General features: G+C 39.3%; 1 protein-coding gene across 3 annotated transcripts; it reads right to left on the reverse strand.

Moving 5' to 3' along the window:
• Window positions 1–647: 647 nt before the first annotated feature.
• On the reverse strand, window positions 648–26,331 carry usp48 (ubiquitin specific peptidase 48). Of its 3 annotated transcripts, XM_055010860.1 has the most exons (28): window positions 26,186–26,331; window positions 25,591–25,728; window positions 24,984–25,104; window positions 24,692–24,833; window positions 23,751–23,878; window positions 23,344–23,468; window positions 20,178–20,286; window positions 19,666–19,799; window positions 19,381–19,466; window positions 18,980–19,159; window positions 18,531–18,668; window positions 18,218–18,367; window positions 17,703–17,903; window positions 14,669–14,780; window positions 14,421–14,563; window positions 10,180–10,254; window positions 9,840–9,964; window positions 7,311–7,433; window positions 7,107–7,168; window positions 6,305–6,415; window positions 5,328–5,458; window positions 4,164–4,270; window positions 3,930–4,037; window positions 3,041–3,223; window positions 2,827–2,952; window positions 2,625–2,673; window positions 2,502–2,528; window positions 648–1,378 (listed from the first exon to the last, which is right to left on the reverse strand). In XM_055010860.1, the coding sequence occupies exons 2-28, from the start codon at window positions 25,722–25,724 to the stop codon at window positions 1,356–1,358; spliced, it is 3,153 nt and encodes a 1,050-aa protein (XP_054866835.1). In that variant the 5' UTR covers window positions 25,725–25,728; window positions 26,186–26,331; the 3' UTR covers window positions 648–1,355. The 3 variants fall into 3 exon arrangements, 2 of the variants coding, with proteins under 2 accessions (XP_054866835.1, XP_054866836.1); XM_055010861.1 differs by lacking the exon at window positions 26,186–26,331 and having other exon boundaries at window positions 25,591–26,116; XR_002746851.3 differs by lacking the exons at window positions 648–1,378; window positions 2,502–2,528; window positions 2,625–2,673; ... (1 more) ...; window positions 3,041–3,223; window positions 3,930–4,037 and having other exon boundaries at window positions 5,328–5,453.

The following is a 26,331-nucleotide window of genomic DNA, read 5'->3' on the forward strand; positions in this document are numbered from 1 at the left end:
GATAATTTACACTACACAATACCGACAATATATATCTACATAATTTATTGCTTTATTGTATTTTACCATACTAAATGAGTAAATATATAAAAAATATAAATTTAAAATACTTTTCAAATGTCATTTAAAAAATAGATTTTTTTAAAAAAATACAGATTTTCCGTTGTTAATCATGTGCACTTGACACATTTGTGTTGTATTAGTTTCTGTTGTTTGGTGTGGGTGTTGCTACTGTGCTTAACTTTGAATAAGGAGTTTATTGTTGTTGTTTATCCTGTTGTTGTTTATCCTGTTGTTGTTTTACTTTTGTTTGGCTCATTTAAAAACTGTTAGCCTTTGTTTGGTTTTATTTGGTTCTTTGACTTAGCAACATCCACCTGCCCTGTTTTCCTTGTTTGACCACTTTTGTGTTATATCTGTCTCAGAGCAATACATTGCTTTACCAAACCAATTCCATCTGGTTGTTTGTTACACCCAGCTGACCCTAGCAGCCGGGTCGTATCCCACCTTCACCTTGAGTCAGCTGGAATAAGCTCCGGCCTACTGAAACCCTACACAGGATAAAGGATAAAATGGATGGATGACTGAATTAACTCAGGTCTTCGAGTTACACTAGCAAAGTAATAATTGTTAACGTGGGGACAGCGTGCTTTGAAAATAACTTTATTATCCATAAGAAATAACAGTGTAAAGGAAAGGACATATCACTGCTTGTATTCTGTTTCTCACTTCCAGGTCGAGAGGTTTGTATTGTTGAAACCTGCAGGACTCAGTCTCTGTACATACCTTGTAGCTATGCATTTTAAATGCCACGTGGAGTATATGGATATAGATTTGCTGTAGAGGTAATTAATGTTCTAACATTTAAGAGCAGTTATATTGGTAATATAGTTAATCGTGCATTTTTTTTGACAAACTTGAAAACGTTGCAGTGAGAACACAAGCTTCCACATCATAGAAAGACCATTGTCTTGATTTTTTTCGTCTGCCATAATTAAAAACAATTGACTAAATTTTTTTGACTAACAGTAGAACTGAGGCCATCCCCAGAATACAACAATTATTTTAGCTACTTCAACCTGCTTCAACGAGGCTGAAGCACTACCACAGAGTCCTTCAGAATGATCAGGAATTTTAAATATCACAGGCCAGCTAACTTTATGTCGAGAAAAACAGCGGCTTTGCAAAACATAGTCACAGTTTTATCAAAGAAAACCTACTCAAAATGTAAAAAAACCCCACAAATTAAAGCACTTATTTATATATGGACACTTGACAAATTCAAGCTTTAAAAAAAAAAAAAAAAAAAAAAAATCCATCTGTCCGATTCAAGCGTAGCCACAGCACAGCCTTCCTTAGTGCCCAAGAAGCCCAGTGCCTGGAAAAGGACAGACACCATTTAATTAAATCACATCCAAATGACACAACAACATACCCAAAAATCAACCTGGGTCAATATATATTTGCGGGACTTTCTGTGTCATAGTTGACATTTTTGCTGTTTTCAGGCCTAAAACCAACATGGCCGCCTATAACCAAACAGCACATGACATTTTTAAAGAGAGATTCTTCTAAATATTATATATACAATTGAGTAAAATTGAAATTGAAAATTATTTCTAAAGATATTGTAGTAAACCTGTTGACTACTTTATATTAAGTCAGAAAGCCTTGGAGTCTTGCCAGTCTTTTCTTCAGGAGGAAATGACATCATGTGGAGCAGGTCATGTGATCTGGAATGAACACACTTCCTGGAGAGGTGTTTTTGTAATGGGTAACTTAGTGGAAAGTGATTTCTCCAACACAGATAGTTTATTTTCCATCTAAAATTTGATATATTGCCAAAAAAGAAATATCTGTCATGATTATCTCAACTTAATAAAAAGAACGGACTGGGGGACCCTGAGGGGGTCAGCTGGAGTCTTCCTCTTGGACGTCCCTTAGTTCTGCCCCTAGTTCTGCTGCTATAGGCCTAGGCTGCTGGAGGACCTCTCTGGATGCACTGAGCCTTTCCTTTCTCCGAGTGTCCCTGGTCCCAGAGCTGGATGCTTCAGATCTGTGGTTGTTCTCCCACCAACTGGCCTAGTCTCCATCATGTCCACTGTGGGATGCTGCTGCTGACCTTCCTCCAGCCCGCTGCTTCCAGCTGCCCGTTTCCACCAGTCTACTCTGCATCACCCTCACTATACTTGATTTGCTCATCTATACACTGTTTGAATTTTACTACCAGCTATATATGTAGTATATAGTAACAGTAAACTAGGAATCAGTTTTCAATGTTAGCTTGTACTTTGTACGTATCATCTATCTTATCATTCATGTGTCCCAATGTGTGTTATATGTTTGCTTGTCCCCCACCCTCCTCTGGTCTGGTCTTCCACTAGTTGTCCCCTACTTACCAGGGTTAGTCCCTCTCAGCTTTACTGCATCAGTGTAAATAATCAGTGCATGAAGGAGAAACAACATCCTTTTCACAACAAATGAAGAAAAAGCATGCTCACCTTTAAATCCTTCTTCAGGCATCCTCACTGTGAGGAAGCAGATGACTCCATGTGAGAAAGTAGTTTAATCATTTTATAACTACATGTATCAGCTGTAGTAGAGGTGAGAATAATTCCACTTACCCTGATAGACATCATCCATCGCAGCATAATCTGCTATTGGCTCATCAGCCTGTAACAAAGTAAAGGAATAAATGTTCAGGGAAAAAAAGAGAAAATGTTTGTAATCACACTCCAGATGCTGTGATGGAAGTCAGATTACAGTTGTAGTAATAAAGCTTTCTGTGTGAAGATCCAGAGACCAGGAACTGGAAGTAATGTGCACCTTTAAACAGATGATACTTTCTGGGATGACGCCCAGACTGCCCAGTGTGGCTAAGTCATCTGTCAGACTTTTTCCATCGATTGAGAGGTTCTGGTCAAATGGAGCCACGGAGAAGGCATGCATAATCTAGAGTCACAAGCACAGCAGAGTTAGTGTGGTGAAAACAGACTACTGATTCCCCTAGAATGGGTGTCCAGTAAAGTAAATGTCTCACTTGTATTTTCAGCTCTTTTAGCGTCTGATTAGCTGAAACAATGAGTGCTTTCTCTCCACGGAGTTTCCTGTGCCGGGTGCTTCTCCTGATCCCTCCTAGCTTAGTCACATTGGTCACAGGAACAGCAGCGGTTGATGGCGTGCTGCTGTCACTCAACTTTAGTCGCTTTGCACCATCTTGTGACTGAAAGAAAGATGTGAAGTGATTGCATAGATGGTGGTGGTGTTGCTCATTTCTGCTATCAAACAAAAATGGTGAGGAATTGTCACAACTAAGCATTCTAAAGAAAAAAAAACCTTGAAAATGATAAAACATGAAGGTGATCTACAGAATTTAGAACTTCCCACTTTTTTTGGACTCTTTGGAAGGAAAGCAAGAACAAAATAAAGCATCTGCCAAGTCCTGCAACAACTACTTCAATTACAACTCTTTTAATGATGGACTAAAAACATGTAGCTTACAGACAATCTCCTCATACAGTCTTTCCTCTAAACAAGCATTTGCTCTGAGCACCGTTTGTTCTTCTAGTACATGCACGCTCGGCATACTGGCAGTATAGACAGTCCACACTGTTGCAAAGTCAGCATGCGTAAATTTCTACAGACGTCCGCAGTCGTGGAAAGCACAAATTGATTTTTACCAAAGACAGATGAAAAAATGCAGCATAACCAGTTCTGTAAGATTTTAGATCAATCAGAGGTAGTCACATGGTGGACTGTCCTAGACGCCTGTAGACTGGTCAGTGTCTGGGTTTGATGTTGTTTACAAAGCGAGAGCTCTGCTGATTTAACTGCTGTTAGTGTGGGTAGTTCTGGTTCTCCTTTGACAACCGCTATTAGCAATCAGCTGATGTGACATGCGGTCACATGTACTGTTAAGGTGTGGTTACCTGACTGAAGTCTGGGTCTTTTTCTCCATCCATCTTTGGATGTTCGTCCTTGTCTTCCTCTGCCTCAGAGCTGCTGGCGTTTAGCTCTGGAGCTGCCTCCTTTACCATCTATGTAGGGGAGAATGTAAAAATACGCAGCTGAACACACAGCAACTGCATCAGCTATGGAAAATACACAGTTTTCATGTTGAACCCTGATAAAATACAATTATGTTGCAAATGTTTTTTTCATACCCTCTTGTCTTCTATGACTTTGCGGATGTAGATGGTTGCTTGGGTATACTCTCTGAGGTCCCTCTGCTGCTGGAAAAGGAAGCTCTCTCTACACTCCCAACACAGATCTGTGCATATAAACATAAGAAGTCAACACAATGCTCTACCCAAAATTCAAACTAAATTATCAAACAACTGCTTGTGCATAATCCAGTAGTTCCATGCACATGTAAAGCTGGAAGGTCTGGATCTTACTACGTTAAGTGCTTTGAGAGGACACAGGTTATGATTTGGCACTTTAACAATACAACTGAACTTTGATGCTTCTAATCCATGTCAAACAGAGTCAACCCTGACATCCTTCATAACAGCAGGAATTAATCCTAGTTGACTGGTGCCCTGCACAAAGGAGAAAAATACATTTTGTCAAAGGCTCCTTGAAGCTTTAAAGTATTGAGAGTTTCATCCTTCCTAAATAGATGTTCGCTAAAGTATAACATTAAGTTTGTGTAATTTGTTTTAAATGTGTGGACGTGGGCTTCGTGCAATACAGTCATGTATAATAGTGTTCAAGGATTATGAGTGATAGTGATAATGGGATATGTGCAATAGTGTTACAAGGGACATGTATAGTGTAATTATGTGTAATGTAGACAGGGATATGTGCAATAGTAATATTATCATGTGCAACAGTGACAATGGGAAATGTGCAATACAACTATATGTAACAGTGTCAGAGGGACATGTGTAGTGGACTCTTATGTTATAGTGACAGAGGGATGAGTGTAGTACAGCAATGTGCAATAATGATAGAGGGATATGTGCAATAGCAACAAATGGATATTTGCAATATAATCATGTGTAAATGTTAATTAATGAGTGCTTGGTAGCTGCCTTGGTCCCCCAGTTATTGTCTGTTATGTCCACTACGTGTTTTCGCTTGTTGCTTGTTTTTCTTTTTTGTATGTCATTGTTCAGTTATGGTGTTATGTTGCGACTTGAGAGGGAAATTAGCTGTACAGCTACAATCTCTTGTATTTACGTGGAAATGTACATTAATACAAACGGGCCCATTTTTTAAAAAATAAAATAAACATAAAAATAAACAAAGTATAGGGGAAAAAGCAGTGCATTACTAACTAATTTTGTGCATATGAGAGGTGAAGCACTTTCCCTAACTCTTACCAGGCTGAGTGGTGTATTGAGTGGTAGAACCAGTAGGTGTGGTCTGTCTGAAGCAGTGGAGGGAGATTGGCTGGTCTACAATGAAGAGTCTGCTGATCACATCCCATTCATTGGGCCAGAGCAGAGCTACACTGTGCAAAACAAACAGCACAACATGAGACAGCAGCACTGTCCACGAGGACTTATGTCCAAGTTCTTCATATATATTTATTTGATTAATGCTGTATGAAAAGCTGCATGTCTTTTTTTATTCAGATATGACTTGACTGTTGCAAAATCCTCACAGCTCTGACTTTGGGTTCTGACGCGTCTTCAGATTAGCGAGACTGGCAAAAGAAATTAAAAGAGTGATCGCAATGCCAAGAAGAAAAGCACTCAGAGAAGCGCAGTGCTCCTCCAAGGCTGCTCAGTCGTATGATTTCTGACAGATGAAATCTTTAAAAAAACTGTGGTCCACAGTGGTGGATTTGTAGTAGGATCACAATCATGTGATCGTGAGCAGGCAGCTGACGTAGTGTTCACTTGTTGTCATGGTTACAGTGACGCCGTGCTGCTATTTCGCAATGATACAGAAATCTTTAATAAATCCATGGATCCAGACTATGATGAAAATGCACTACTTTGGCTTTGATGCATTTTATGATAGTGCTTGGGTCCACCTGGGCAAATGACCTATGCTAATGATTTTTGAAATAAAAGAATTATAATCCTTGGATCCTTCTGTCATGATGCACTGTTGCCCTTTGTTTCACAAACTTAAAAACTGAAAAACATGGTGATAGTGAAAAAAGTAGCATGTGGTCTGTTTTGCTTTTGGAGGAAGGTCCAGGCATAGTATTGTAAAAATCAGCTCTTCAAACATTTTATGAGGAAGTGAGTGAATGCATTCATCGCATTTCTTAGACCTCAAGAATACACACAGTGCAGTTCTGCTGAGTATCACTGACATAAACATAACAGTAATAATGAAAACTCACTGTTGTGCATCTCCATTGATCAGGGAATCGTAGGTGAACATGAAGCCTCCGTGAGGACAGAGCAGCAGAGTGTTGCCCACATTAGACACTGGAGAGGATTTTGTGGGCCTCCTGGAAAACACAAGCAGCGTGAATACTGATTATCATCAGGGAAATGAAACAAGAAAAGAAAATATGGTCCTTTATACAAACTAAATAATTAGAACTGGTTGTAGTCATTACCACCAACACATATACTGCCGGTTCAAGAGTTTGGAGTCACTTAGAAATGTCCTTGTTTTTGAAAGAAAAGCAGTTTTATTCAGCGAAGATGGTGTTAAATGAATGATAAATCCAGTGTAGACATTGTTAATGTGGTAAATGACTATTCTAGCTGGAAACGGCTGATTTTTAATGGAATATCTCCATAGAGGTACAGAGGAACATTTCCAGCAACCATCACTCCTGTGTTCTAATGCTACATTGTGTTAGCTAATGGTGTTGAAAGGCTCATTGATGATTAGAAAACCCTTGTGCAGTTATGTTAGCACATGGATAAATGTGTGAGTTTTCATGGAGAACATGGAATTGTCTGGGTGAGCCCAGGTAGTGTCACCCAGAACGGTAGTGTATTTTCCTGCCAAATTTGTCTTCTGACTGATGTACTTTATAGAAGACTGACCTCTTGTTGAATGTCAACAACAAAAAAAAATATTTTTAACCTTGTAAAAATATTTTTTTTCTTTTTCAATATTTGGGTCTTCCAGGGTTAAACAATGTGACGGCATACATTCTGTTCACTTCACTGATGAAACAATCATACCTGATGAATTTTCTCCACTCATCCACAAAAAACAGAGGGACTATGTAAAGTACATCTGTGCCCTGGGGAGACAACAGAAAAGATTTACTGTAGTCACCATCAATTATTATATTTGGAGAGCTTCAATAGCATTATTGATTGAAATGAAGAGCTGACATGAAGAGTTTACTAGAATGACAGTTTGGTGTCTGGCATTTTCATCACCTGGGGCCACTTTGTGAGTGTTGGCCGGTTCTTCTCATGGAAGAGGTTGAGCAGCTGGTTCTTCTGGTCGAGGGCCATCATTTTACTGACAGCCTCATTGTCCTTCTCCTCCTGCTCTAATGTCTGGACAAACAAGAAAAATGCAATTCCTCAGGTAACCAAATGGCACATCTACCAACTATCAAGACTCATATACAGTTTGTGACTGTTGTATTGCTGCAGATGGCATCACTATGCGGTTATTTCTAGCATGATGTTGAGGCATTATAGTGTACCAGCAGCTGTCATTAACCCTCTGAATCCCTAAGAGCACCGTTTATCAGGGCCAGAAACTAAAACAGGACGAATCATTAAAGCTTCAACTTTCCTGTGGTTCTTAAACTACTTACCTGTGGCCATGATCAAAATCTGTGACATTTTGTCAAAATAGTTTTATTCTCATATGCAACATTTAAAAATTTGCGTGAACCGGATCCTGTAAAAGATGAAAAATTCTGCACTCCTTGGCAAACCATCAGTGATTCAACTTCAACCAACAGTCATGACAAAAAATCTGGGATTTTTTGGTTTTACTGCAGGCTGTGTTTCCATTGAGCAGAGAAGAGACAAGCAAAAAAAACTAACAAATTAAAATGTAAATAGTGAAATATCTATAGTATGCAGGCCACCACTTTTTTCAGTATGGGTACCACCTGAGGGTATTTGGAAAATATTGCATACATTGATTTCAGATTTCCCAGTTTTTGTAAAATGTTCCTTTTTTTTTATTTATGGCAATAAAATTGTCAATCTGCACAGAAGACATTGTTGGGGTCTCTACATGATCCATTTTTATAGAGTTGAAAGACTGTATATGGCCCAAATGTGGCAGAGGTAAGGATACAGACTGACAATATGTGGTTTCCCTTATTGAATGTGTGTAACTTTTTCAACTTGCTCCATGTGTTTTCACTCTCTAGCAGACCAATCACAGCTGTGCTACGTCTATTACTCAATGTTTTAGATTTCTGAGGTACATTTTAATCCAGAGTAGCACTAATACTAGTGCATCTCAAAAAAATAGAACATAGTGATAAAGTCTAATATTTTTCATCAGTTATTTAAGAAAGTGAAAATTATATTTTGACTCTAATGGCTTATAGCTAATATATTCAGAAATCCAGTTTGGAATTGGAATATTTAATTATGAGTTTGAGTAAATTACTGTTCAGACAGTATAAATATATTGTATCTCTCGGTCTAGTTCAGTAGACACCTCAGTCAAGGAAGAGACCGCTGACCTGTAAGCTGTCCAGGAGATGATCAGTGACACCCTCAACAAGGAGACACAGAAGGTCCTGGCTGAGAAGGCAGCTGTTAGCAGTGTTGTATCAAAGCATATTAATGGAAAGTTGTCTGGAAGGAAAATTGTGGTAGATAAAGTTGTACAAGCAACAAGGATGACTGCAGCCTTGAGAGGATTGTCAAGGAAGTTGATTTAAAAAAACCTTAGAGGAGCTTCACAAGGACTGAGGCTGGTGTCAGTGCATCAAGAGCTGCCAAATACAGAAGTCTTCAGGAAAGGAGCTGTAACTGTTGCATTCCTAATATCCCTCCTGAACCAGAGACAACTTCAGCAGCATCTTGTCTAATGGAGAAAAGAACTGGACCATTGTTCAGTGGTTCAAAGTTCAGATGAGAGTAAATAGAAATCAAGGTCCTAGAGTCTAGATGACGAGTGGAGAGGCTCAGAATCCAAAGTGTTTGAAGTGCAGTGGAAAGTTTCTGCAGTCTGTGATACTTTTTGGTGTCATATCATCTGCTGGTGTTGGTCCACTGTGTTTTATAAAGTCCAAAGTCATGGCAGCATCTCAGGAGATTTCAGAGTGCTTCATGCTTCCATCAGCTTTATGAAGATAATGATTTCCTTTTCCAGCAGGACATAGCATCTGCCCACTGTGCCAAAACTATTAGCAAATAGTTTGCTGTCCAAGATATTACTGTGCTTGATTGGCCAGCCAGCTCACCTGACCTGAACCCATAGAACTGAACATGGGATATTATCAAGAGGAAGATATGAAACACCCAACCCAAAAATGCAGACGGGACAAGTTGCACCTTTTGTTACTGAAAATCCATCTTTTTATTGATTTTAGCAAATATGCTAATATTCTATACTTTGAGATACTGGATTTCAAATTTTCATGAGGTACAAACCACAATAAACAAAATTAAAACAAATTTTTTTAAAAATATTTCAGTTTACATGTAATGAATCTGAAATATATGAAAGCTTACCTTTTTCCATTACATTATGAAAAAACATTTTTTTTTTTTTTTTGGTGTTTTACATTTGGAGATGTACTAGTATTAAACACTGGTACTGTTAAATGATGATATTCAAGTCTACTGTAGGCCTACTACACCAGAAGCATTTGTGGAAGGACAGCAAGTAGCCATGTTAAAAAAAAGAAAAGGAAAGAAAAGATAAAAGGTACAAGGGAGGATCAGTACGGTGCAAGCATGAAGAGTTTGTCAGTGACCACTTACCAGACACTGCTGACAGGGTTCTTGGTTTTCAGTAAACTCTGGAGCTTTGGGGAAGTATTCCCTCAGCTTGGTCCAAACGTCAGAGGATACAAGCTTCCGTTCAGTCTCTAGAATACTCAGACCTCCTATGGTTGGAACATATAAAGTCAGCTACGGGAGCATGCATATACAACACCAATGATAAAAGTACACATCTTTAAAAATATACTCCAGTTTTAAAAGGTACTATTCAAATATAGCTGATTATTGTAACAATATATCTTTTTCTTATTATTAACAGAAACTGTCATTGTTAAAAAGGCTTTGCAATATCATTCTAGTTGTTAGCAGGGGGAAATACCGTGACTGCAGACGATGTCTTCATTAAAAGTCTTCATCTCCTCCTCTGTGCCCTCTGAGAGTTCGGGGCCGAACTCTGAAAACAAACAATTCACCAAGAATGGTTACACTAGTAATCCAGAGGACATCTGAGCTGATTTTAATGCGAAAATACAAGGACACTGACCTGCACTGATTGAGTTGGATCTGCTGTGAATAAGCCAGATTTCAAAATTACGTTTTATTTCAAACCTCCTTGAGAAGATGGTCACTCTGTATCTTCTAAAAGTGTCAGGTTGTAGACAGTATCGTGGTACTGAGCTTAAGGGCCTTCAGTAGAGGGTTCTTACATCTGTGATGGCTTTTAAGTAGTTTTGTTCTTTAACAAATCTTTTTTTTTCGTTTCTATTGGTGAATCACCTCATTTGTTAGCAAACTGTGGAGTCCCCGAAGGTTTGATACTAGAGTCAAATTCATTTTTTCAATATATGGTACCACATTATACAGAGACATGTAACTTCTTTCCACTGCTATGCTGATGACATGCAGCTGTTTCTGCCAGTAAAATCCACTCAGACTCAAAACCTCTCCATATCTCCAAGCACTGTTCTCTCTAAGCTGCACGCGTGTGCAATTACGCACTGCTGACACGGTCTCTGCGCACAGAAAATCTGCGCACAAAAAAAATCCAACCTAAATTGTAAATAAAATAAACCCATAATTCATTCTGTGCTATTTTTTAATGTGAGTCAGTGAGTGACTGGTGACTGGCTGCTCCAGCCAATGATGCGATTCACATACGTATTTAAGCAGCTAATCAACGTCATTGACAGGCGTCATTATGTGCAGCCACCGTTGTTCTAGCTAGCAGAGCGGTGTGGCCCATAGATATGAATAAGTAGTTCTATATATATCTATGGTGTGGCCGATGTGGAGTGAAGACACGCTAATTGTGCTAAGTGCTGCTTATGTTGACCCTTTATAATGGCAAAACGAACAGGCAGTAGCACATCTCCTCACCAAGCCACAGTAAAAAAGAAATGCGATTCTTTTAAGATGGAATGGCTGTCAGAGTTAGGGTTGCCACCCGCTCCTTAAAATACGGAATCATCCTTTATTTGACAATTAATTGTTCCGTATTTTCATAAATGTTCCATACGCGTCTGTCACACACTCATCAGAACTGTATAAAGAACAAAATAAAACACAGGAAATATTAAGGCAGCCAATTTCATCTTCGTAGGACCTACGTAGCGAGGACCTGATGCCAGGTCCAGCGGAGCAGATAGACCTTCTCTGTGTGTCTGGTCCTATGGTCCTGTCTCTGGTTGCCTGGTTACAGACGCTGCTGCACCTGACGTTTAAAAATGTCTACACCTGAAACTCCAACACGTCCAAAGAAGCAAAAACGTTTGCAAATGTACAGACGTGAGTGGGAAGACTGGAACCCCTGGCAATGGGTACAGGGAAAACTATGTTTTCTGTTGCTCATGGACTGGCTGAAGTAAGGCAGCATCAGGAGACAAACATGGACGAAACATGAGAACAGAGAGAACCCAACCAGCAGGTCACAGTTTATCATCATCTAATCATCTCCTGAAGTCCATATGGTAAGGAACATCAGTATCTGATTGTGAATTTACCAGAGGATGCTTATAATCATACTGATGTGGCCACAGACTCTACAGTATTTTAGTGACTCAATAAATGCCTAAGTTGTTTTTTGTAAAAGGCTTTCCAGTTTTTAATAAACATTTATTTCATAGCCTATATGTAATCAATAAATGTCCTTTCCCTATCTAAAGAAAACCTCCCTCAGAATTCTATGTTAACAGTACTAAATAAATCAATAAATACATGCATACACACATAAATAAGTTATTACATTAACTGTGATAAGATTTAGATGTAGATGAAAAAAAATGTCTGTAGAGAATTTCTTTGTCCAGTTCTCTGCATTCAGTTGTTTATGTTTTTGCAGAATCCAGTATTGTACACTGGTTGCTCATTACATTTCATTAGTCTGGTTTCACTGTATAAAATGAGGCCACTTCTTTTCAGACAGAACCTGTGATCATAAAACAATACAAAACTCTTAGTTTCATATTAATAAAGCACTTAAAGCTTTAAGTATGGCTAAATATTTTTTTCTAAATTAAATATACCACTCATTGGATGGTAGTGGCCCCGAGTTCAGTAAAGTTGGAAAGATATTCACAGATTCAGACTTCCAGCATCAGTAACTCATTAGATTTAGGTTGTCAAAACATAAATGATGCCTCTTTCCCATCGTTGTAAGGCAGACAATGTGCTACAAGCCCAGTTTTATCAAAAGTAGCTGTCTTTCAAGCTACAAGAATAACATTGATGTCTATGGAGTGAACAGGGTCCGTCTGCAATTTGCAAAACTGCTGCAACAGTAAAGAGAGACACAAATATTCAATAACTTCACTCTTATACATTGTAGTGTCACTAAAATCACTGCAGCCTTCAACTGGCTCCTGTTGACAAAGTGTTTTAACAGAAATGTAAATGCTGTAATGTGATTCTTTTAATGAACCATGTAACTTGAATGGATGTGATGCTGGTGTGACCACAGTGCACACGTCTGATGTTGCTCACAGTGGTCCAAGGGACGCTCAGGGAGTTTGTGTGTTTGCTCACACTCAGGAAAAATTACAGGGAACATTGTCTCCAAGACAGGCATGAAAAAAAGTAGTTTTTCTCCAACTGAATTCAGATAAAACTGAGATCCCTGTTGCTGATCCTGACAATCTGCATTCTGGTGTCCAGTCTTCTCTTTGACTTTTTATCAGTTAATGTTAAGCCACATGTCAAGAGCCTGAATGTGCTCCAAACTGTACAAAAAGCTGAGGCGATACAAAGATAAACACCGCTTTTAATGGCCATACACAAGCTACCTATTTGTTTATAAGAGGACTGACTTTATAATTTACAGATTACTTTTAAAGCTTTAATGGTCTGGCCCCAGTGTATCAGAATTACTGTCTTCTTACCAACCAGTGCACAATCTGAATTTCTCTGGCATGAACCTGTCTGCTGTTTCCACATCACATCTAAAGATGAAATGTATTTGCTGTTAGGCGTCCTCGGTTGTGAAGTGACCTGTCTGATGAACTCTGACTTACACATCACTTTTAAAGACGTATTTAAACATTATGGCTTTCTTAAACATTTTCTTTGAATTTTTGGGTCTACTTTTGTTCTTGGCTGTTGAGTTTCACTGTATCTCCTTCTTGATGTTCCCTTGAGTCTTGCTTTGCTCTTTTTAAAGTTTAAATGCAACATTAAATATTTATTTTATAGCTGTTTGAGTTTATGGTTTTTAATCATCTAATGTCTTAACGTGTACCCTTTTAAATGGATGTATATTTTATTGTGTATTTTTGTGATGGTTGTATAGCACTTTGTAACACTGTTTTTTTAAAGTGCTATATAAATGACCGTTATTATTATTATTATTATTATTATTATTATTATTGTTATTGTTATTGCTATTGTTATTGTTATTGTTATTATTATTATTATTATTATTATCATAGTGCCTCAATTTCTTAAGGATTTCAAAAACAATTGATAAAATTGTCATGAAGTTTGGTACACTAATTTATGTCACCATTACAATGAACTGTAATTGCTTTGATGCCCCCCTAATTTTGCATCTAGCTCTATAATGAGGTCAACATTTAATTTTTAACAATATTTTAGTTGATGAGCAAATACCTGCAGATCTAATGATGATCTCATTACAATGTCATCCTGATCATGTTCGTATTTAGCTCAAAAGCATGACTGTGCTCGAGTGAAGTTATGACACGGCTGTAGATTACTGGTCTTATTACTTTTACAGTTTGTTTGGTGTCATGTGATTTCCCATTAAAAAGAGCTTTTATACATACTGACACCGCCATATTGATCTCTAAAATCAAGTTAAAACTACGCTGGTTACTGCGAGGCCAGCTAAGGCAGTTACTAATGGTTCAACAATGCAGCAAATAAATTTTTCATTATCATCAAATATAATACATTATTTTCACTGACATTTCAGCCCAAAATCAAATGTATTCAATTTTCACCGATAAAACAAAAATCTGAAAATGCCATGTACACAATTTGGTGATTTTCTGTTTTGGCTGACAAATGAAAAAATAAACCACAAGATTAAAAGACAAAATGAGATTAAAAAACAAAACAGATTAAAAGACAAAATGAGATTAAAAAAATCCCATCCATTCCCCCTACCTTTGATGTTGTTAGTGTGTGGTCCCTGTCCATTGGTCTGGCCATTGCTGTGTTTGGTTTCATGTTCATCCTCTTCCAGTTGTTCTAAAGCCAGCTGCCTCCAGCTACGCAGAGATGCTTTGCCCACCCAGTAGCCCTCCCCACTGTGACACACACATAAACACAGATAATTAAATGACAGACTTATCTAAACTTGAGTTAACACGCAACACTACAAGTCATCTACCCAACACTTATTTTGTGTTTACCTGAGCGTTCGTTTGACCAGATTGGACACTTCCTTGAAGTCTTCGTTGAGCTGGTTCTTTAGCCGAAGAACTCTGCATCGCTGGCCAACACACTCTCTGCACAGAGACGAAGCTGCACAAACACACAAAAGAGGGGTAAATAAAAATGTAAAAGACAAGAGTGGTTTTAGGAGTGCGTGAATGAACAACGTATCTATAGACTGGTTGTACTTTGTATCTAAAGTTTCTAATCTGATAAAGAAGGGCATATCCAGTTTCCAGTAAACCAGTAAGGTTAGTCATTCATCTGCAAACGACTCATCACAGCTAAACGGTAGAATATGTGAGTTTCAACATAGAAATAGAATTAACACAGAAACTGATCACAATCAAGTATATTTATGTGGCATGTTTTAAAACACTTAGAGTTGCTGAAACATTACGACCCCTACGAGCCTCCATAAGCCATGAAAACATGAAATATCTGCTCTATGAAGGTTCAGTGGATTAACAGTGTTCTTTGCAGGAATGAAGTCTCACTCTGTGTGTGTTGTCAACATAGAATGAATATAAAAGATGGACGTAGTCTGCAGATACGACAAGTCAAGTTACAGCACAACTGACTTACTGTACTCATTGTATCTAACAGGCAGCAGGTGTCGACTCCTCTGACTGCAAAGTCTGACTGTATAAAAGTCTGAGGAAACAATCTCACTTTGCCAGCCCATTCTGTAGTGAATTATGATCTGGCTGTACCACACTATTATTCTGCTATAGACTTCAAAATGTTATGGTTTGCTTGTATTTCTTTAAATCAATCACAATATTCGTAGGCAGGGCTAAGAGAAGGATGCGGATTTGGTGTTCCCTGAAAATAGTGATGGGTAGAATTGTAGTGGTTGCACAATTGCATGCAGGCTGATAAGCACTACATTAAAATAGATAATCTACTGCAAAACAAAAAAAAAACAGACTAGCAGGACTGATGTGCATGATACAAATCCTCTAAAATACTTTAAATTTTCAGTGTACTAGGTTGCTGTTGTTTCCCATAGTCCAGTAACAGTAACACAGACAGTAGACAGAAGGACAAAACCATAGAAATGAGTGGAGGTTTCTACCCATATACTACCTAGTCAGAAAAACAAGAAAATAAGCCTACTTCTCACTTGTTCCATTACCTTGTGGTTGCAGACTAATTGTACTAATGAGTCTATGGTCTCAATCACTAGTTTCAAGTCTATTTCAATGCAGAATGATGTTCATTTAGTAAATTAAGGTCCAGTTTAGAGGGGAATAGACAATAAAGCAGAGTATGCTTTAGGGCAGAGCTACCATGTGGCTGACAGGTTGCTACAGTTTTCTCTAGTCAGACCGACCCTATGCTTGCTACTTCTGGCTTCAAAAGACCAAGATCGAGAGGACCAAATCCCAGACTTGAAGCTCCGCAACAGTAATCCACAGACCAAGGGGTATGCTCATGGTTGCAATATCTATCTTTAAGCAGGCAGGTGCGCAAAAGCCATCGCGCAGGCGAAGCAAGGGCAGTGGATGACATGGGAAGGAGTGGAAAAGAGGAAGATCTCTTGGCAAGAGCTGTGGGATTTGGAGACGTTTAGAGCAAACTTCACCATCAATGCGGCCTATGATGTCCTACCATCACCCAAGAACCTCAACCAATGGTGAAGACACTACATGCTCACTCTGCCCGACTTCCAGCTTCACTCAAACACATCTTAGTGGGCTGCAAGACCGGCATTGCTCAAGGCTGTTACACCTGACGGCACAGGCAGGTGCTGAAGTGTCTGGCACTAGCGCTGGAGACGCAGTGCATGAGTATTAATGACCTTCCACCCATGTCGACCCGAAGGCAAGAAAGAACGTTAGTCTGGGAGGGTGAGGGTCCTCTTCCATGAGCCCCTCTCGGCTGCGCAGGATCTGGGCAGTTGAGAGGAGCCTGCGATTGGAGGATGCTGTTAGACCTTGACCAAAAGCTCTGCTTCCCATCTGAAATCGCATCAACCAACCTGCGACCAGACCTATGATCAGCATTGCTTAGGCACGTCTGCAGCATTGAGCTCAGTGTCCTGGGAGAGCTCGGTAGAGGAGGCCTATGAGCGCAAGAAGCTGAGGTATACGGAGCCTGCTGCTGATGCAAATCAGCGAGGCTGGAAGGTGAGGGTCCGACCAGTCGAGGTAGGCTGCAGAAGATTCGTAGCCACCACGACATCCAGGCTTCTCCAGGAGGTGGGGAAGGCCCACCGGCAGGCAATGAAGGACCTCTCCAGAGCTACTAAAAAGGAAGTCAGTGGCTGTGGATGAAGAGAAAGGATTCCACCTGGGCCTTCAGGTGAGTAGACGGCATTTAGGGGGTGAACCTGGGACACTGGGATTCACTGCTGAACCCTCTGGAGGTGTCGTGGGCCTATCAGCGAAACACTGATGAAGCAGGGCGCCCACTTGATAACCCAGAGGATGCCCTCACTCACTGGACCATCCCACAGAGTCTTAGGTGTCTCATGTATGCAAAAAGAGATATCAACATCTAGTCCTATCCAACAGATTTAAAATACAGTCCGTGATTGTAATATGAGTTTCTGCGAGTCTCTCCTTTTGAAACGGTGACCTCCCACAACGCATTGTCAAAGTCTAAGCACTCAAAACAACATATATTATTTATGTTGTTTACCTAACTTGTGTACACTTGTTTCATTTCAGCTCAATGTGAGAGTCTCTACCACTGTTTTCCTGCACTATTTTCCTGAGCCAGAGCGGACCATGTGCCACCAACTCACGCAAACCCATGTGTGAAAGCAAACACACACAGCTAAGAGTACCAGACATGAGTGGACTGAAGGAAAGACAGGTGAAGTGAAGACAACATTAAACAAGCTAAAAACCACTGCAATTGTCATTCAGTGCTAGCATGAGCTAATTTTTGTGTCAGCACTATTGAACTGAACTTTAGAACAGTAATTTGATCATTGTAATGGATGTGTGACTAGATGCCCTAATGCTTCATTAGTTTTGCAGCTTGTCTCTGTGTTTGACTAACCGTCCAGTCTTGGCCCCCCACCGTAACGCTCGTAAAGGAGTTGTGCAGCTTGAAGGGAAACCCTCTTGGAATCTCCCACCTTGTCCGGATGCAATTTGCCATGTGAGCACAGGAACAAGGAGCAGTCAATTTCTTTTGTGGCAGTGGAGTCATCAAGCCACTTCTTTAGCCAGTCCAGGGGGATAAACTCATATTGCTCACCTGTGGAGGGAAAGCACAGGAACACATCAAACATAAACACACAAAACCAAATACGGTAATATATGACAACAGCTACCTCTCTGTATATGGTTACTGACTTATCAATAGGCTGTACAAACAAATGCTAAAACATTTAGGCTACATAATATCACGATACATTATTTGCATTTGGTAAAAATCACAATCACTTGTTGGTTCAGTAGGGTGTTGTATTAGTAATATTACTATTCTTAACTGAAAATGATGACAAATGTGTGGACCCTGTAGTGTTTCTGTTAAGTTGGCTGTGTGTGATTAAGGAATGTTTTACCGACCGTCTCTTGCAGGTAAAAGCTCGTAGAGCTCCTTCACCTCTTCATGTTTGGCCTTGCCCTTATCCACGCTCTGTTTTCTCATGTCAGCCATCTCATTACACCACTCCTCAAATTTATGGTTGTCTTGGTCTACCAACCTCTGAAGGAAAGCTGGAATCCAGGACAGAAAGGAAAGACCATCAGACATTCAGCATGCACTAGGTAGTAGGTTATATTTTTGTTAATAAAACCTGACAAAATAAATAACGCAGCTTAACTGCCTACAAGGCATGTTGTTACACACAAAGATGTTTATGACATTTCTACTCCTCACCTGGCACCTCAACGTTGGTCCTAGAGGGATCTAAACTCTCCTCTTCTTGGACCTTATACACAAGCATGTATGCATTTCTGGAGCAGTGGTAGCCTTTACTGCACTTGGGCTTTCTTGTCTGGGATTTCACTGTCTCGGCTAGGGAGGAAGAAGACCAAGTAACAAGAGAAACATTTTTGACCAAAGTGTTTACATTTATACATGATTCTAAGGTGGATAAAAGGTAGTACTCTTTATTTTTTTTAGTTTTTCTAATGCATCATGGTGACCTCACAGTTAAAAAAAACAAAAAACAACTTGACTGCAATTGAAATATTCAGCTAGCTCACAATATGATGTTTTTAATTGCAAACAATATTACTGTACATTACAAACAATACTGATACCTTGAAAATAACTTTGGATTTCTGGAAGATGGAATTGTACAGTATCCCTTTAACACGACTCACCAATGTCCTCCTCAATACCAAGCTGGAGCTTCTTGCCTTCCATCTTCTCGATTTCCTCATCATTGAATTTGTACCAGTCGCCAGTACGAGCGTCTTTCACGTGAGCAATGTAGTGGCCAGAGTAGGCACTGATTCCCCGATGGATCAGCACTGCACTCAGCTCATAAACACACTTCTGGTCTGGAGAAGTCGAAGCACACACAAACAGCATACTTATTGTGGAATCATCATGACATGTTGTATCATCAGCTAAGCAAAGTTTTGCTCTGTATATACTTAAAATTTAGCGAGCTGCTAGGTTGCTGTAGGACCCCTCAACATTTCACTCTTGAACATGAATTCAAAAGACTTGGTCATAGTTGTCATTGTGACTGTTGAGGGAAAAATAATACTGCAAATACCTTGTTTTCCTTCCAAGAAAGGTCCCATGTCTAGTTGCTCTGGAAAACTTATGAAAGTGTTGAGCTTTTTCTTGTGGCCCGTTTGTCTGAAGAAGGGAAAACAGTTCAGTACAGAATCTGTTCTAAAAATACCTGAAACACCATTGGCATCAGCAATTAATTCAGTAAAATTGGATTAGTCAGGTTTGTTCTCATGAACAGATATTTAATAAGCAACAACATTTAGCCTTTCCAAAGTAACGTAACCTGTTCACACATGGAAAGCAGCACAAAGTCATGGCTGACCTATCAAAGACAAATCGCATGAGCTGCAGGTTGAGGGTTGGAGGAAGGCTGTGCAGTCTGATCCTCCGGGTGGCATTCTGTTTACTCTGACAGCACTCACAGAAGTAGCGGTTGTCCCCTTCCAACTTCTCCTCCTTCAGGGTGAAGCACAAGGTAAATGTTAGGACAAGGACACAAAGAGATACATTACAACAGAAGAAGGAGTAATTTACCTATAGGGCACACAGAAACAAATCAACTTCTAATTAAAACTGTACCAATTAATTGATTTGATGTTATTCTGTATTGCACATTTAAACAAACAGAATTGAAAAACTTTTTAGCTTCCCTTCTGCTAACGACTATTATGTTTATTATTTTGTGTCATTCTTTCTACAAAGGCACTGAAACAAACTCTGAATGTGTGTGAATGAATGTGTTTGTGTGTCCAGTGCTGCTGTTTCTTGCTTTGTTGTGTCAGTTATGCTTTACAGCAATCAAACACATTGAGTTTGGTAGAGAACGACAGTTACCTTCAAGAACTCTGTGACACACTCAGTGATGTTCTTGTGACCCTGGATGTTGAGCTCCAGCTCATAGAATCGGGACGGCAATGCAGACGATCGTCCACACTGGTTACACCTAGAAGCCAGACCAAACGAACTGCAGTTATATTGGCTGTATGGATCATCTAAAGTTAGTTTGTCAGAGTAGTTTTAGCAAAAATTTGTTTTCAATAATGTCAGTTTCAATTAGTTAAATTTGATATAAAGTGAAAACCAGAAAAAACTAAGTGTAGTGTAACATACATAAAGGCTGTACCACAAAGCAAGATGAGTGGGTTAGGGAGGTCTGCTGAGCTTTAAGTCAGAGTTTTCAGTATCATGAAGGTAGTTCTCTTTTATCCTGCTAGATCACCGTGGTAACTTATGCTGCAGAACAAACCTGGTCTGGAATAGGTTATGTTGAAAGGCCTGTATTTAAATGAGCTGAAAGAAGCATGTCTCTTTAACCAAATCGTTTCCTGACAATTCTTAATGAGTGATACAGATTCTAAGCTGATGGAATATGTCCAATCTGCAAACCAGTTGAGCTGTATGATATGAATCGTACTGAATCAATATGCGCAATTAAAGTATCGCACATTGTATGCTCGCGTGATGCAGAAATCGCAATAATATGTTTTCATGTTTGGTCCTGATTCGCTGTCAGCTCTGTTCACACTGCAGTTGGGAGAACATAGATTAGAAAATGGATTAACCTACTGGTATATACTACAGAGAATAGTCAATCAATTAATTTCACTTTGATTTGGCTAAAAATTAAAGTGATTTCCTGCATTATGTGACAATGACAGACCTATATGCAGTTCAATGTAGTAAAATGTTACAACGTGCAGTTGTTGTACAACGTGCAGTTGTTGAGTTCTAAATAATATATAAACAGGCAATTAACAGTTTTCTACCAACATTCATGTCCTGCATCATTTGCAGTGCTTTGTACCATCATAAATGTTTATACTCCTCATAGCTCTACATTAAAACTACCTGTTGACTGCAGCCATCAGGACACCACTGGTCCATTTCGCAAGAAGAGTCACACGCAATAAACACCCTTATTCAAGTGAATGTGCACATAGATTGAAGCAGAAAGCCTAAATTGACAAAGAAAGTTGATAAACACCTTCATGATAGCCATTATCTGTGGCTGCTTTCTACACAGAGAAAGCCTGGCTATGTCAAACCTGTGCCATCGTACAGCCCTCAGCTATCTACCTTGCTCCGCTGACATGACAACAAGCCTCGCATCTTCTTCAGGAAGGTTAAATAAATGGCTGTTCAACCTAATCTCACCTCTGGCTGGTACCACTGATAAAAGTCTTACACCACCAGGCAGTGTGACTTGTTTTTTTTTTTGTTTTTTTTAAGGGTTTTTTTTGCCTTTTGTTGGCTTTATTGGACAGGTTAATGAAGAGGCAGACAGGAAAGTAGGGAGACGAATGGGGGGAAGATCTGCAGCAAAGGTCCATGAGCTGGAATCGAACCCAGACTGCTGTGTCAGGGACTTTAGCCCCTGTCTATGGGTCGCCCACTCAACCTGAGCGCCCCCAACAGTGTGACTTTTAAAAACAATGCATTTAATAAAGAGAACAGAACATCTCTCTGCTGAGCAACAACAAAACTTCCCCTCTGCAAAAACATCTTCCTGTTTTCCATATTATTGCACTGTGTGACGTGACCAAGCCAAAAATATGACAGTCTAGAGGAGACTAGCAACACATCCAAATGTAAATGTCCTTTATCCAAACAGCTGTTTAGTTTTTATGCGAAAAACAGAAACCTAAAAAGTTGCTTATGAGCCAAGACCTGACACTTCACTCACAACTGAGGTTCAACTTCTGTCACGCTGCCAAGAGCACACACTAAAGCCTAATTTTTACATCTGCAAAGAAGATTTGTGTAACAAGTCACTGCACAGTGCAAAGACAGTATAGTATGCGGTAGACTGGATGTCACTGAAAACACTGGGCAGAGCTCCAGATTCCAACCAGTCTGAGGGTACGTGAGTTAAAATTTCATGTAGTCACAGTTGTGCAAGTGCATGATGGTCATTAGGCTGCTTTGTTGTCCCTCCAGCCGACATGGTTAGCTACTGCACTAGCCATTGTGGTTCAAAGCAGTGCTTTTCCCGTATCATTGGCTCAGTCAGTCTCTACCTGACCGACATGTAAAACGATCAGTTTAAATGTGGTTTATCAACTAATAATGTAAAACATCAAACTGAGAGAGAGGAGGGGGCTACTTTAGAAGGAGAGGGCCTGATTCAGACACACGATGATTCTGTGAAGAAAAACAATCATTTACTATTTTCAATGTCAATAGCTCCTACAGAACAAGGACTTCAAATTTACACAAATAATTACATTTCTGTTATTTGTAAGGTTGGTGGTTTGATCCCCTATTCTATCCATGTTCCCTGGATTACATGCGATACGGTTGATCACAGCATCTTATTAGACACTAGAACATGTTATTGGACTTATAGGAACCACAATAAATTAGTTTAAAATCATACTTATCAGACAGATTCTGGTTTGTTTACGTCAATGATGACTCTTCCACTCACACTAGAGTTAGTTATGGAGTTCCACGGATTTGTGTGTTAGAACAATACTACTTAGTTTGTACATGCTCCTCTTAGGAAATATTATTAGAAAGAACTGCATTCATTTCCATTGATACAAAAATTACACTCAGCTATATTTATCTTTGAAGCCAAATGAAACCAGTCAGTTGGTGAGACTCCAGACATGTCAGAAGGAAATAAAAGCCTGGATGACGTGTAATTTTTCTCTCCTAAATTACTAAAACCAAAACTGAAGTTAATGTATTTGGTTCTGAACACCTCAGAAATACATTGTATAACAAGATACTTCCTCCTCCTTCTCTCCCACCATCGCTAACTGCTTACTCATAGGAAAACCAAATGCAACTTTGGATTGTTGGGTTCTCTGTTCTGTTTAAAATTCGTAAGGTCTGCAAATTAATATTTTAAGTGCTGTGAGATGACATGTTTTGAATTTGCGCTATAATAATAAAATCTAATTGAACTGAATTGAAGCTCAACCATTAACAAAATATATACTTATCTTCCATAAAAGAAAAAAAATTGTCAAATTTGAGTATTGAGTGGCCTTACATGGTAACATAGGAGAACTGTCCACAGAACTGCTGCTGGATAACATTCTGCAGGCTGGGGTTCTTCTGCTTAGACAGTGTATCCTCCAACAGAGACAAGAACAGCTTTGAAAACTCCTGGGCATCCTGAAAATCAAAGGTTTCAATTAAGTTCTCTGTAGCTAAACCAAGACTATAATCATTGAGGGTCCAATAAAGCATTAATTCTTCAATGTAATTATGATATCAGAAAACAAAAACTTTGAGAATTTTTAGATAGTCAAATTTTATGGCTCTGAGAACTGGTAATTTTTGTTGGGTAATGCCAACCTAAGTGAAATATATAATCCAAGTAATCTTTATAACTGTGAAACCAGCTCTGTATCTCTAAAGTTATGATAATTTTCCTTGCTTTATGTCTGGATTTACCTGTTGCTGTCCTGTGTCCAGGCCCAGTGCTTTGACCAACCCTGAAGGATCGATGTACTTTCTGTTGCTATTCTGCAGAAGAGCAAATAAATACTGCAGATGCTCACAGATTGACTGGGGCTCGTAATCTGGAAAAAAAAAAAAAAACACAACACAGATATTTACTTGTGAGGACAAATGGCATTTATTACATCTAAAAAGGTACATTGGCATGCTGGCCTCACACCAAAGTGGGCCTTCCTTTACGTTTATCATATCATGTCAATCATGGAAATTTATTTGAGACAGACTCAAACTTGCCAACAACCCCAGCAACAAATGAACTGAAAATAAGCGATCTGGGATTCTCAGCTCACTTTATCACTTACAACAACACAACAAGTATACCCACTGTGAGTTTGTCTGATGCAAAGCACAACTAAATCAAACTGGCAGGGGGTTAGATTTTAGGTTTAATTTCTTCAGTTACACTATCCAGACAAATTCTCTCTGTGAAGGTTATCGATCACTCACTAAATAAATATTATTGAAAAGTTCACATTACTCTATTGTACAAAGGCTTAAATTCAACTATAATGCTCTCAAATGTGTAAATAGTGCTTTATTCCTGAGTTGGAACCTCGTGTATGTTTGAATGCAAAACAATCTCAACTGTAATGATTTGATGCATCAGACTTTTGACTTAGGTAGACTTGTACACCACAACAGCCTAACATAATTTTTGGAGACATTTTGCACTCATTTGAACTGAGAAAAGAAGAAAGCCTAAGTGTTGACTGTTACAACAGCACAGCAGGGATCGTAGCTCTACTTAAGACTGATGCACAACCAAGTTTTAAAAAAAAAAAGCAGATTAGTACAATTTGGCTACACCAAGCTGGCATAAATCATGGAAAAAACAAACATGAGGAAACACCTCATTATTAAATATGTTGTTATACCAGATTTAATGTTGTGTTCCTGTGCTCGCGAATTGTGGCACTGATAGAGGCTCCTACGCAGCTCCAGGTTGTGGAACCACACTTGCAGGAATGTGTTAACATAACATGTGGCACCAAGGTTGGTCAGGCCAACAAAGGTGTTCTGGAAGGGGACAGAGAGACAGAGAGACATTGGATGAACTGGACTTTTAGATATACTTGTATCTCTGATCTAGGTGGTCCACCTTCAAACAACAACAATGAGACGGGTGAGTAAGTCATTATCAGAGTGTGCGCCCAGTGAAAGAAATACCTTGTCTCGACGTTCTGAATTTGGGTCATCGATATTGTGGAAAGCATTTTCATCGATCTCCCCCAGCCAAGCATGTTCACCAATACCCACAAGACAGTTAGGATTTCCTTTGCAGTTCCTCCTGGAAAAACAAGTCATGATGATTAACCCTACTTCCACAATCAGTTTCAGCTAAGCTGCACTTAAACAAAATCAGAATCTGATAGTTTGAGGTTTTGCATACAAAGCAACGTAAATTTTGAAACGAACCTTTTATTTATAGTTAGAAGCCCAAGCAAGGCAAAACTCATCAAATGAAAGAATTAGTGCTGACTACGATATACTGTCAACCATCGTGTATGTTTGAACAAATCTGTGGTTTGTCGAACAGACAAGTGAATCTTCATGACTTTTCACACAAAGTTTACAAATCTACCCTACGCGCTATGAAGGCTAGTCCGCACACAGGGAAACAAAACAGACGTTTGATGCAGATTAGCATCTCGGTGCGCGGCTGGCCTTTTGAGCCCCCTACTTTAACATTAAACATACAGTTTTGTTACTGTTGTTTTTGTTGACACATGGCAGCACAACATCGGCACATTGATAAAAAATGTTACAACTGTACCTGCAGGTTCCTCTCTTACAGGCCGGGAGACGAATACGATATGCTAGCTCGATATGTTCCAGCTTTATATCTTCTGGTTTCACCGTTTCCACCCAACGCCAAGCTGCTTTCTCAAGCTGTACGCGGGGCGCCATAATCCTACGATGAAACGTTTACCACAGTCAGATGTATGATTCCAACAAAGCAACAAGGCAAATGATAAAGGTTCGCCAAGCTTTTTCCACGAATGCTAACATAGCCGGCTAGCAGGAGCTAAATAAGTTCCTGTAGGTCATAGCCTAGTTCTTACGAAGCAACCTCCCGTTAGCTTTGTGGCGCAAGCTAATGTTAGCTTTGTCGTGCGCTAACTACTCTGTTTAAGCATATGAAAACACATCGTAACGAAGCATATATCACTGAAATACGATAAGTTACAACACAAAATATTTGCAGGGTAACGTCAGAAGTAAGAACTAGACTCGTGCTAATGTTAGCTAGCAGCTAAAATGTAGCTAGCCCGACCGGCAGTGTTAGCAGTCATTTTAGCCTCTACTTTCTATTTAACGCTGACGCTAACGTATCGAGTTTATTGTGTTACGGTCAAATATCATCGAACCTTTCATGCGTGCAGCTGCTTCACCAAAAATATTTATGTATTTTCACATTTTATTCACGGTTTATTTTAGATTTAGCGCCCTTGCGTCAGTTTATAAATAAATTATTTCTCCGCTCAAAATCAACACGGCGTCAAACAGTGACGTA

The sequence above is a fragment of the Amphiprion ocellaris genome, chromosome 5 (assembly GCF_022539595.1).
Source record: "Amphiprion ocellaris isolate individual 3 ecotype Okinawa chromosome 5, ASM2253959v1, whole genome shotgun sequence".
In the NCBI taxonomy this organism is placed as follows: Eukaryota; Metazoa; Chordata; class Actinopteri; family Pomacentridae; genus Amphiprion; species Amphiprion ocellaris.